This window comes from Vitis riparia, chromosome 12, assembly GCF_004353265.1.
Source record: "Vitis riparia cultivar Riparia Gloire de Montpellier isolate 1030 chromosome 12, EGFV_Vit.rip_1.0, whole genome shotgun sequence".
Taxonomy (NCBI): Eukaryota; Viridiplantae; Streptophyta; class Magnoliopsida; order Vitales; family Vitaceae; genus Vitis; species Vitis riparia.
In genome coordinates this window covers 23,422,938-23,436,695 of record NC_048442.1, presented here as the reverse complement: position 1 = coordinate 23,436,695, position 13,758 = coordinate 23,422,938, and the positions used below count along the sequence as shown (strand labels likewise).

Here is a 13,758-nt window from a genome sequence, read left to right as displayed (position 1 = left end):
GTATTAACAAATTTGAAAATAGGTAAAAAAAATTCTATGAAGGATGAATTTAAGGATGAATCAGGAACAGGAATGATAATGGAGTTGCAAGAGAAGAAGGAATCAAATGGAGTTGAAAGAGAAGGAATCAAAATATCATAAGAATGTGTTTATGGTTCTGGTGAGAGTGAATTTTTATTAAATGTTTTTATCTTTAGTAGTTAATTCAAACAAGAGTCACATTCTCATTTCTTACTTTTAAAACATTCAAAACATGCCCTTGAGAGATGCTTCTAGGGAAAAGTACCTCCTTTGTTTCTTGCTTAGTTAATGAAAGAATTTAAACCAATGTGAGAGATTAAATGTCTTGTCGTGCAGTCACATTTTTTACATGTCCCTATTCAATGGAAAATTTGATTTTTTTGAAAAAGTTGGAGTTGTTATTTGTTTTTGCTTAGTTTTAATAGGGAAAAAAATAAGAAAATAACAATTTGTGCGACTTTTTAGTTGGAAAAAGAACAAGTTTGTGAACAAAAAATGGATTCGGGATCGGGTTACATGTTGAGAAGGTGTGATGATAAGTTGTAACACCCTTTTAAGTTTATATGCTAATAGTTTTTACTAAATGAATGAAGAGAATTGTGATGATTAATTAATCTATCGTGGATATCAATAGAAAAAATTCATACAAATATTTATGTACAAGTCATGGTAAAAATAATATCATAAGAATAGGCAAAATATAAAAAAAGTGATATACACAAATTAATTTAGAAATATATAGAAAGAGAAGTGCACATTAATTTAGGTTAATTAGATTTTTTTTTTTTTTTCAAACATTACAACGCAATTTTAGGAAATTTTGAAAGAATTTATTTGTATTAAAAAAATAATTTTGAGTTAATAACTTCAACTTATTTATATATAAAAAAAGTTTCAATTTATTTTTAACAAATTATTTGATTTGATATTCAATTTTTATTTTCAAGAAACTTATTTGCACTTATTTTATCAAAAGAATTCATTAAACAAAAAAATCAAGTTGACAATAACAAATATTTTTACTTATTTTTACTAAAAAAAGAATGAAATTTTATAACTTTATTTACAAAAATATGTCAATTTAATTTCTATTTATAAATGAATTAATTTCTTTACAAACTTTATTTATGAAAATATTTTCAATCCAAATTTATTAAGAAAATGATTTTTACAACTTTAATTTACAAAAATGACTCTCATCCTATTCTTATTTAAAAAATCTTTAAGGTCTCTATTTACAAAAATTATTTTTAATCATTCTTATCGAGGAAAGAAAGTTTTATTTAAAAAACATTTTTTCGGATGATTTTATTAAAATTAACTTTTGGACAATTTTATTTAAAAATCAAAATTTTGGACAATTTTTACTAAACAAATAAATTTCTGGATAGTTGTTATTAAAAAAAATTAGAATTTTTATTTAAAACAATTTTCTGTATTTCTCTAAAATCATTTTTAAAAAATTTTTTTATTAAGAAAACCTTCTTTTATTAAAAAGAATATTTTTTGAATTATTATTTTATTAAAACATAATTACTAAACTCTTTCATCAAAACAAAAATTTTGAGTTATTATGTATACTCAATAAATATATACAAAAAAGAAAAAAAAATGTACAAGAATCAATAGAAATGAAATTAAATAGAAGCAGGGAAATAAAATGTGTACTAAAACAAACTTATAACAAGCTCAATGACTCATTCACAGCCTTTCTAAGCCTGATTTTATTCCATGAAATTCAACCCTCCAAACGTCACGAATCCGTACTCAACCAATATAATACCAATATGAGTAGTGCAATGGGCCCATGCAAAAATAAAAATGAGTCCAAAATCGAATGCTCATAAATGTACAAAGCTTTCAATAAGTTCAAAAGCAATCTCAAATTAGTCAAATAAATCCCACCAATAAAAAATAGCCCAAATTAAAAAATAAAGCCCAACAGAAATATCCCACATGGTATAACCCCGAATACAAAATTCCAAATTAATAATTAATATGCAAGTACATTCAATCAAGCCCAAATATAAGAAATCAAAATAAATTCAATTAAGGCTAAATTCAATATTTCATAATTTAAGCCTAATTTAATATGCAAACCCAAATCCACAACCAAAATCGAGCTCAATTTAATATATAAAGCCCAAAATGCAATCAAGCCCAAGTCAACAAAATTCAAACCCAAATCCAAAAACAATTACTATAGAAATTAAAGAAAAAAAGAGAGAAGAAAAACTTACCCATTTTGTAGCCCTAGGATTGATATGCAATGGGATGATGATTTTCCATGGGTGAGAGGAATGGAGAGAAAAATGAAAGAGAGAGAGAGGTGAGATAAGGGGGTCGTCAAAAATGGTGTGGCATTGGTGTCATGTCGTTGGAAGTGGCGACGGTGACCGTAGACAATGGAAGACACTGTGGTGAGGGGAAAAAAGAGAAAAGAAGAAGAAAAAGAAGAGAAAGGAAGAGAAAAAAAGAAAGAAAAAAATTGAAAGAAAGAAGAAGAGAGACGGTGTGTGTGGTAGGTGGGGGAAGAAAGAAAGGAAAAAGAGAAGGAAATAGGATGAAGAGAAAAGAAAGAAAAAACAAGAAAAAAGAAAAAAAAAAATAGGAGAAAAGAGGAGAGGAAAGAAAAAGATAAGGGGGGAGTCTCCTAGACATGGGAAGGAAGAGAAGTGGAATGAGAGAGATAAAGAGGAAAAAAAGAGAAAAAAGACAAAAATAAAATAAAAATAATATAATATAATAAAAATAAAATAAACATAAAAATACAAAATAATAAAAACTAATATTCAAATGGTATGAATGAGCCAAAAAAAAAAACGAATGTAATCGGGATTGAAATCTAAGGATAAAATTGGATTCAAAATTAATGTAAAAATAAATTAGGGACAAATTTTGGGGTATACAAATATGCCCATTTTCGGTAGAGTCCACGAGTGAAATAAGTGTATATACAAACAAAATGAAGTGAACTCTATCATAAAACAAGAAAGACCATCAAATTTGTCTTAGTACGATACGATCTCTATAAGGTCATTAAATATGTTCATCGATATGCCAGTAGGGAAACATGCAACATCCATGTGGACCTCAACGAAGGGCTTGTTGAATAGGACAGTGACAATGCCTATGTGAAACACTAGGGACCATGCTATAAAAAAAATGGGAAACGACGAGTAAACAAAAGGGGGGAAAAAACGAAAATAAATTAAGGTGTGACTCTAGGAAAACATAAAAAAGGTTGAAAAGATGGGGTACGACACTAGAAAAACATAAAAAAGTCAGATAGTCAAAGTGTGCCTCTAGGAAAACATAAAGGAGGTTGAACAGTTAGGTTGCAACATTAAGAAAACATAAAAGAGGTCAGATAGTTAGGGCACGACTCTAGGAAAACATAAAGGAGTTTGGAAAATTAGGGCACAACGCTAGAAAAACATAATAGAGGCTGGATAGTTAGGGTGCAACTCTAGGAAAACATAAAGGAAACTGAATAGTTAGGGTGCCACACTAGGAAAATATAAAAAAGGTCGGACAGTTAAAACGCTACATTATAAAAACACAAAGAAATCGGATAGTTAAGGCACGACTATAAAAATAAATAAATAATAAAAGATGACGAACAATCAGGATGTGACACTTAGGAAAACACAAAGAAGTTAAACAATCAGAGTGCGACACATGGAAAACATAAAGGAGGCTAGACAGTCAGGGTGCGGCACTAACATGAAACATGAAAAAGGTTGGATAGTCAAGGATGTGGCATTAAAAGCAAACTAAAAAGGAAATGTCAAATAGTTAGGGTGTGACACTAAAAAAACACAAAGAAACTGGACAATCAGGTGCAATTATTGGAAAACATAAAAAATGTTGGATAGTTAGTGCACAACACTAAAAAAAAACATAAAAAGGCTTAACAATCAGGGTGTGGCACTAATAGAAACATAAAAAGGTTGGAAAATCGTGGCATGACATTTAAAAAACTAACCAAAACTCTAAGTTTAAATGCATAAGTCATGACATGTCAACAACCAAAATGAAAACATCATCACAAACCCATCGATGATCTAATAGATCTTATAATCATGGGGATTTTGAACCTGATATCCAAAATACACATGAAATTTCAACTAGGAAACTTGGGATTGGTCTACATTCTCCTCTAAATATGATATCTTAAGGTCATATGTAATGAACATGAGATTGGTGGGCTCAAAACAAGATATAGGTGCAAAAATATCCAAGGTGTGGTGTCTAGGTATGTGACAAATATAGGTGAGTGTCTAAATCAAACTAGATATGCTGAGAAGACTAAATCTAAGACATCGTCATCTTTATAATCCATCAGAAACCTCAAGTAAGTGGTTGGATCCCAATGTAAGAGAAGATCAATAAAGTGGTTGTGCCCAAGTATGAATACTTTCTCAAATGGTTATGCCTTAATATAAAAGACATCAAATCAATATTCCCAACCATCTCTCATACTCTAATATGAAAAGAATATGATCACCTCCAAGAAAGTGGTTATGCCTTAGTATACGGAAATGAGTGAAGTGGCTATGCTCCAATAAAAATACTCTCTGAAGTGGCTATGCCTTAGTATGAATATATCAAGTTGAAATGTGCCAAAATGGGTAAGCCTTGAACCAAGTAATCTCCTCCAAAATCAAGCACTAATGACAGAAGTATGCCCCAATATGCTTGGAATGATCATACCTTGATATGAGGTTATCTCTAGAATGGCTATACTGCAACATATACAATCTAATCAAGATAAACTTCTACTCCCCAAAGTCTCATCATACTGTAATGTGAAAGGAATATCAAATCTCCTTTGGAAGATGAATATGTCTTGGTATAAGGAAACAAACATAGTGGCTATGTCTTAGTATAAATCGTTAAATCAAAATCAAACTCTACCCCTACGTCTAAAAAATGGATAATATACAAATATGATCCTTATGACTCTTGATCCACTATGCTCCATGAGAAGGAATGAAGTGGCCATGCTTTTATATTAATTGTTGTCTCAAAAATCAATCACCAATAAGAGGGTTATGCCCCAATATGAACACTTTGAGGTGCCAATGCTCCAATGTAAATCATCATCTAAAAAATCCATCACTGATGAGATAGCTAAGCCCTACTATAAACTCTCTCATAGCTCCTTATCCATCATGCTCAAAGTGATCTCAAACCAATCTCAAATGTTGCCCATGTGTGAGTTATCAATCATAATGTTGATGTCATGGCCTCAAGGTGGTCTTAAGACTCGAGACGTAACATAGGCTAAGGTAATAGGGAAAAGAAGTGAAGGGAGACTAGGCTTAATAATCCTAATGATAAAATCCCCATGCCTCTAACATATACAATGCAACAGATAAAAAGCCTTCAAGATCGTGGACTTCATAGATGCTCCATAACATGGATGACTGAATGAAAGAAAAAATGAAATCGATGAAAATAATAATGAATCAATGGAAGTACTATACATATCCATGTAAAGGGGTGAAAGAAATAGGAAGGACAAGGGTGACATTTTGAAATGGGCTCAAGGGAATCAAAAGAATAGTATAATGGCTAAAGGTAGAGTAGACAATGTCGATGAGTGCTAACTCGATACACAAGCAAAAAGAACATGACCAAGATGAATGAGAATAAAACTCTAAATGTAAAGTGTAATCGAGTATAAGAGAAACAAAATGTCATAATCGGGGATAAAACCCATAACTCAATCATAAGTCAATGTATAGATAAAATGAATATATACAATTGAAATATCAAAACTATCACACAAATTGCCAACAAAGATTGACATCACATTTTTTTTTTAACAAAAATCAAACCAATGAATCAAGGGAAAAATGTACAGGGATCCTAAGACAGTTTGGGCAAACCTTGATATATATATTAGAAAACCAACCCGCATGTACAAAACAAACTCATGGTGATAGGAATAATGAACAAATAACTCAAATAAATACAACAAAATACTAAGAAGAGGTATGGATGAGAAAACAAAAAGGATCAAGGCAAATAAGATGAATAAATTGTAAAATTCATAACCTAAGAGTTCTTATCCATAAAAAAAGATATGCCAAGGGGCCCTAACTCAAGTTATAAGGAAAAAGGTAAGTGTGTGATGAATGAAAAAACTAAATGAACATAACTCAACTAGCTAGCAAGCGATAACTCTGTGTGTTAGGACTATAAGGTAAACAAGCTCTTGAGATGATGGTCACCTATCCTTTGACCACAACTTGAAACATCATGCTCTTAAACTCTCACATGGTAAAAACTAAATACTAGTATCCATCAAAATATAGTCATGCAACCCCTCTGAAATCGTACGTAAATATCCCACTCTGGATGCTTTGTAATAACCTCAAGACGCTTTCCTCAACCATAGAATAGTCAATAATCTCGTGAAGCAACCAACTCACTCATCACAAAATGCTCCTCGTCATGCAAAATCACCTCGAGTTCAATCTTCTCAAACTCTACCTAGCTCGATTGAAGAAGGGGTAGAAAGTAAAGGTAATGGTGTTGTACAAGCCAAGAACTATACAAGGAATGCAAAGGTCATGCAATGGCATCAAAGGATAGTGTTGTATAGGGCTTACAATAGATAGGTCCATGTACAAAAGGTTAAGGTGTGGAAGTGGGTGAGGTACAACTCTGATCATAAGACAAAAAGTGTTACAGTCCCGAACTCTCTAAGTTAAACCTTTAGTCCTAGGTCAATGGGCTCAATATCCTCCATGATGGATTAGGCTTAATGATCATCATACAAAAGTGATACAAGCCTCAAATCAAAAATCATCACAAGACACAAACATATACTTAACGAAAAAGATCAAGTCTACAATTTACATCTACAAGTAGAAATAGGTATTGATAAGTCAAAACACTTTACAAAGGATACAGATTCTGACTCTACCACAAGACTAACATAGACTCAACAACGAAGACAACTAACTCCAACGTCAACAACTAGGACAACTAACCTTGACATAACAAAAAATGACAGTCCCACTAACTCTTAAGCATTTCACCTTATCACCTAGAAGAAATTAGCTAGGTCCCTAAGACTCTAACTAACATGACTCACTTAAGGAACCGATCAATGACCCACGAAACACAAAACCCTAGACTTAGGTCCAAAAATGTCAAATGAACATACCTCAAAATGCAACACCTTATGCACAACAACTTGGAAAAACTAACAACATGCCTACTAGATAGAATATATCCTCTCTATGTACAACCTAAGGCTAACAAACTCTTGATGGGAAGAAAACTATAAAAGATAAACTAATATACAACCTAAAAGAATGACTAACTCTAGTAATAAACATGTGTTGCTATTGCAACACATTATCCAAAGGTCTAAGTATTAGATACTTGGTTTTCTAATCCGTCTAATACCATCTTGATATACCACTCTTTCCTTTTGCTAGGTTAATTCATAGGGAATAACTAACTCTATCTAAACTAGTTTTCTATGCAATTAGTTACTATATCCAAAATAAAATTAGTCCAACTAATTAGTTGGGCTTGGTCCAAGGTGAGAAAGAAAGTGATAATAAAACCAACATGATATCTGTAACAAAGAATATGACCAAACATATGACATAATTGAGCATTCAAGGCAATTGGTAATTAATTTAGCAAAATTGTAGTGTTCTCAAACTACATGTCTTTTTGCAAGGTATCCTAGTATCATAAGAATCAAACCTACGTGGGGCAGGTCATGACCTTATCACTAGTTAGAGACCCTCTCAAATTGATCTCTCTGCCTTAACCATGAAAAGTATCTAAAGGCAAGATCAACATTATTTTTATTTGGCATATGGACTATGTAAGTGGGACCATGTGGGGCGATTCTACCATTTCATATCCAATGTCAAGTGTATAACCATTGTCCTTGAACTATCAATGTCACCAAGTAAAGAACCCCACCGTGGAGGTGGTCGCTCATACTTTAGACATATCTAGTCTCGTCAATGTGGAAAGTCCATATGTTCTGATTCTTAGGACTAACCCACCTTGGGGCTGGTGATGAACCCAAATCAAGATGGGCTCGACAATGGAGGTCGTGGGTTTGCTTAAGACCCTTCCCCACTTAATCTTTTAAGATAAATAATAGCATTTTAAAACCATTAGTAATTTCCTTAAATGAATAAATTATCTACTTTGAGAATTTTCAAAAATATTTATTTCCTAATTGGAAATCTAGTGTAATAGGAGAACGAATTCTCATTCTCCTTCATAAATCCAATTAATAAATATTTTATTTAGAAAAAAGTTTCAAAGAAATTTATTTCCATCAAATTACTAAGCCTTTTGGTAATAATATTTTAATGATAAATTATCGATAATGAAAATTTCCAAAATATTTATTTTCCAAGTTGGAATCTCTAATGTAATAAGAAAATTATCAATTTATGAGATTGTGAATAATTTTGAGAGCAACTTATCTAGAAAATGAACTTTTGCTTCTTATATTAACAAATCCTGATAAAATTTACTTTCCTTATTCTTTACACCTTTCCAAATTAATAAACATTTACATGAAAACTTCATAATAATTTATTCCATTAAATACAACCAGAAACAAAAACTTTTAATAATCTTTTAATAGATAAAATATGCTCTATGAAAAACTCCCAAAAATATTTATTTCCAAAAATGAATTAAATAATCCATTTTGGAAAGTATTGTCAAAATATTTTATGTCTCCATTAAATTACTAAAACTTTCTAAAGTTATTTTGGTAACCCTTCTTAAGATAAATTATCTATCATGAGATTTTTCAAATCCATTATTTACCTTTTAAATTGGGACTCCTATGTTAAAAGAATTGTTATCTTATTCCTTATCATTGAACTATCCAAATAGAATGGTTTCTTCCTTCTCTCCAGAGGGAAGGCTTGGAAGACTAATTATAGGTATAGTTTTCCTTCTCTCATCGAGAAAGAACAAGAAAACCTCCTAAAGTTTAATAAACAAATAGTTATAAAGAAATAGCAATAGATTTTAATGACAATCAGTTACAAAAAAAATAACATTGGAAAAAACTTTCCATGAAAATTTATTTTCTTAAGAAAAATCTAAAAATTACTTTAATTTATTTTATTTGAAATAATAACTTGGTAAAATATCTTAATTATGAATTATCTATTATAGATTTTTCCAAAATAATTTATATCCTTAAATTAGAATTTTGTGCTAAAAATGAAAGATTTTATTTAATATTTAGAAAAATAAAACTTCTTCCTTAAAATAAAAAGATTCTTAGAGGTCTAAAATCTTAAAAGATTTATTTTGAGAAAAATTCTCTAAGAATTTAATTTTGAAAATGAAGTAGGTTCCTTATTTATTTTCAACTTATCTTTCCTAAAATAAAAATTTCCTAATATTTAGCATATTCCAATTTAATAAATTATACAAAATAAGAAAAAACATATGAAAATTCATTTACTTAAGAATACCATAATATATTTTGTTAGTTTAAGGGTTCTCCTAATCGTGTTTTGATGATAACAAATCATGATTAAGTTGCTAATTGGTTTTAATTATAAATAATTTCGGGTGTTACTTTAGAAATTCATCAAAGAATCCAATGAATGCAAGATCAAGATAATTAGAAGACCCTTTAATTATAAAAAATATATGTGAAATGAAAGCACATATATACTTAAAATTTTCATATCTTTTCATCATCTTTAAAAACTATAAAAACTATATTTATACATTAAATTGCATTTCAAGTGGTTTTGTCAAAAGGCAGCCATATCAACAGGAATACGTGGTCGTCGAAGGAAAAGACAAAAAGAGAAGAAAGAAAAAACAAAAAGACAAAAAACACCATGCACATAAATATTTGCATTATGCGACACTATGCATGTAGTATACAAGATCTATCACTCGTCTTCCTTTTTGAAAAGAGTCATCATTTACTATCTGAAAAGCCTATAGACCTAGTAGATGGTTTTCTTTTGTCATCTTTTAAAAAGTTCATGCATAAAAAAGGGAAGAGTGAAACAAAGAGAGACATTTGGAAAAAATTGGAAAAAGATGAGAAAAACCAACTCTCCAACTCCTCTAGCTTTTGCAAATGTTGTGTAAATTGAACAACAATCAATGAAAGTCATATTTTTTACTCTCATTTTAATTGTGCTTTGTTTATATTATTTTTATTTTTATTTATTCCCTCAAAGGGAAACATAAGGTAAAAGATGATAAAAAATAAAATAAAAATTGTTTAAGTCAAAACTTTTCATTTTTAATTTTTAATATCACTTATAATATAAGTGGATCCAATTCAAAAAAAAATAAAAATGGAGAACAAATTGTAGTAGATTTTATAATGTTCAAATCATTTTTAACATATATACATGTATGCATAAAAATATTTGGACCAAATCTAAAATATTTCATGCTTTACAAAAATTATGTCTGTTTTTTAAATTGTAAATACAATTTTATTTTTAAAAAAATTGTTTATATTTTTTCAAAAAGCATTTTAGTGGACGTGGGAATAATCAATTTTTATGAAAGGTATTTTTATTCAAAATGAAAAAAAAAAAAAACAATTTTCTCTGCTTTAAAAAGAAAAGGATATTTTTCAAATTTTGAAATTATTTCATATCCTTTTATATATATATATATATATATATATATATTTCAACGCCGATGTATCTGTGTTTTCGTGAGAAAGAAAGAGATGGCTGAGAAAGAAGAGAAGGAAAGGGTGTGTATCACAGGTGCAGGAGGTTACATAGCTTCATGGGTTGTCAAGCTTCTGCTTTCAAAGGGTTTTATTGTTCATGGAACTGTCAGAGAGCCATGTGATCTGCTTCTCTCTCTCCCTCTTTTAATTTCCATTTCATTTCTGGGTTTTTCATGTTCAATTTCCCTCATTCAAAATCTCCATTTGATCAGGTGATGGAAAGAACAGTCATCTGAAAAAATTGGAGAAGGCTTCAGAGAATTTGAAACTGTTCAAGGCAGACTTGTTGGACTACGATGGCCTTTGTGCTGCCATTGATGGTTGCACTGGAGTCTTCCATATTGCCAGCCCTAATCTTTACCCCAAAGTATCCAATCCCCAGGTAACTATTTTCTTGTGATTTGATCGCCATAATATATATATATATATATATGAAGTAAAATCTCATTTAAAATCATGGGACTTTTTTATATCCTAAAATTAAAACTATTATTTTCAAAAAAGAATTAAAACTGTAAGCACAACATCGAGAAAGAGATAGGGACTTGTTTGAGCAAATACTTAATTCTCACATTGCCAGTTGCATTTTTATATTTTTATAATTGATTTTCTTAACGTATTCACATTTCTAAAAACAAAATAGCTTATTTTGTTTTTCCAAAAGACCCAAATTGGTAGAATCCATTCCCAATATATATTTTCAGTACCCATTTTCCCATTATTTTATTTTATATGATGATTTGCTTCCCATCCAGAGATGTCATGCCTTCTAAATCTTTGCTATGGAATGATGGAGAACTAACCTCAACCTTGACTCTAATTATCAAAACGGAAATTGGAAAATGAAGGTTTCTGTACATGATACATGATACATGTGATTCTTCTGACTCACATGCATGTGGCCTTATTTTTGAGCAAAATTTACGTAGGCAGAAGTGGTAGAGCCTGCTGTAGTGGGTACGCTGAATATACTAAAGGCATGTGAGACGGCCAGAGTGAAGAAAGTTGTGGTAGTGTCATCTGTTGCTGCAGTCATCCTCAACCCAAGCTGGCCTAAGGATCGTCCAAAGGATGAAGAATGCTGGTCTGACCCTGAGATTTGTAAGGCACCCGAGGTATGCAATGACCCAATTAAAATTCGTTATTCTTTTCGCATCCAAATACTGTCATTCTAGGTGTTAAAGGTCTAGTTCGGTTCATGTGACTTCTACTTTGGTTTGATGAACTAATAACACTACTGGATTTTGCTAAACTAATCTGTTTTAAACTGTATTTAGTTGGGCTGCAAAGTACTTTTTAAAGGTTCTTTTAATCAATATCAATGATCATATTTTTTAAAAAGAATTCACAAGATGATTATACAAATTTGAGAAATTACTAAATATTAAATGGGAATCCTTTCATTTCATATATCCTTTTGGAAGATCATTTCATTGAAAGTTATTACTGCAACAAGGATGTTAACCTACTTCAGAATTGAGAGTTATAAACTCCTGAAGGATCTTTCCAGTAAAGGCAAGGGGTGGAATATTTTTGAGCAAGAGGCTATATAAGATGTTTAGAAATTAATTCTTAAGAATTGGCTGAATCTATATAAATTAACTAAGCTCCAATGTTTCATATGAATGGCAGAACTATTATTTCCTATCGAAAACACTGGCAGAGAGTGAAACTTGGAAGCATGCAAGGACAAGTGAATTGGACATTGTAACAGTTTGTCCATCCTTTGTTTTCGGGCCCATGTTGCAACCCACACTGAATGCCAGCAGCTACGTTCTCTTAACATATTTGAAAGGTTCCTTCTCTGACTAAAGCTCTCTTGTGGACCAAATCTGTGTCACAAATATATATAAAATATGTGTTTTACATTATACTCTTGAGGTACAATTCCTTTTTCTAACTTCTTTGCTCTACATTTACTCTCTTGGATTACGTTTCCTGGATATTAGATGGACCTGAATCCGTGGAAAATAAAGATCGTCCTATTATTGATGTTCGTGATTTAGCTGAAGCAATTCTTTTGGTATATGAGAAACCTGAGGCACAAGGAAGATACATATGTTCATCATATACAATATCAACACAAGAATTAGTAGAGAAGTTGAAGAGTATGTATCCTAATTACAATTATCCTAAAAGGTAGGCTCAATTGTACTAGAGACTCAAAGTGAAATGTCGTGTATATTATGCAATCTTTTTTTCTTCTAGTCTTTGGTATACTCAGTTGTTTTATCTCTGTAATGGTAGCTACACTGCAGTGGAGGGTTTGAAGCTAAGTTCGGAGAAGTTGCAGGGTTTGGGATGGAAGTATCGGCCACTAGAAGAGACTCTGGTGGATGCTGTTAAAAGCTTTCAAGAGAATGGCTTCTTGCCAAAGCACTAGACAACAAGACTATGGGAAAAACGACCGGCTAGAAGCCTTTTGCATCTCCTCTTTTCCATGAATATTGATAATAAAATATTGCAACAGGTACATTGGTCTAGTTTCCATTAGATGTTGGTGAGTAGTCAAATATTGAGATAAGTCTCAATTAAATATCGGTTCTTTTTGCTTTGTTTTGTTTTTTGTTTTTTTTTTTTTTTTTTTTGTTGTTGTTGTTGGAGCTTGCCTAAGAAAGATCACTATCTTCAATCAAAAGGAAAATTAAAACCAATTCGACCTTTTTTCTAGTGTAGTGTTTCTCACCCAAACATTCAGAATTGATATGCATTCACAAGCCACCAATAAACCTATTTTATAGTGCTTTGAATGAGGATCATAAGTCTAGTAATAACTCAAATACAGATGAAATTTGATTGATGAGCAACAAGGGTTCACAAACCCCTTTTGGACATGGTGTTATTGTCCCAATTTCAAGTTTTTTAGCATATTTGATCTAGTTAGCAATTTTGTTTCTTTCTTACTAATTAGATGCAACTTACTTTCTTGTCTTATCCATCTCAATACAACTTTGAATTTCATTAAATTTGGATTTGGGTTATTTGAGTCATAAAATTTAAGA

The 13,758-nt window shown here is 30.9% G+C and overlaps 1 protein-coding gene across 1 annotated transcript; it reads left to right on the top strand.

Annotated features, from left to right (window-relative positions):
• The first annotated feature begins 10,737 nt into the window (after nucleotides 1-10,737).
• LOC117927135 (cinnamoyl-CoA reductase 2-like) lies at nucleotides 10,738-13,346 on the top strand. The gene is made up of 6 exons (XM_034846547.1): nucleotides 10,738-10,874; nucleotides 10,969-11,138; nucleotides 11,686-11,871; nucleotides 12,389-12,551; nucleotides 12,706-12,895; nucleotides 13,004-13,346. The coding sequence occupies exons 1-6, from the start codon at nucleotides 10,751-10,753 to the stop codon at nucleotides 13,137-13,139; spliced, it is 969 nt and encodes a 322-aa protein (XP_034702438.1). The 5' UTR covers nucleotides 10,738-10,750; the 3' UTR covers nucleotides 13,140-13,346.
• Nucleotides 13,347-13,758: the final 412 nt, after the last annotated feature.

Bases quoted from the DNA above. Each gene is read 5' to 3' on its own strand.
- LOC117927135 (XM_034846547.1), top strand. From the start codon at position 10,751: ATGGCTGAGAAAGAAGAGAAGGAAAGGGTGTGTATCACAGGTGCAGGA. The intron at 10,875-10,968 runs GTGATCTGCTTC...CCATTTGATCAG, and splicing joins TGGAACTGTCAGAGAGCCAT to GTGATGGAAAGAACAGTCAT. The intron at 11,872-12,388 runs GTATGCAATGAC...TATGAATGGCAG, and splicing joins AGATTTGTAAGGCACCCGAG to AACTATTATTTCCTATCGAA.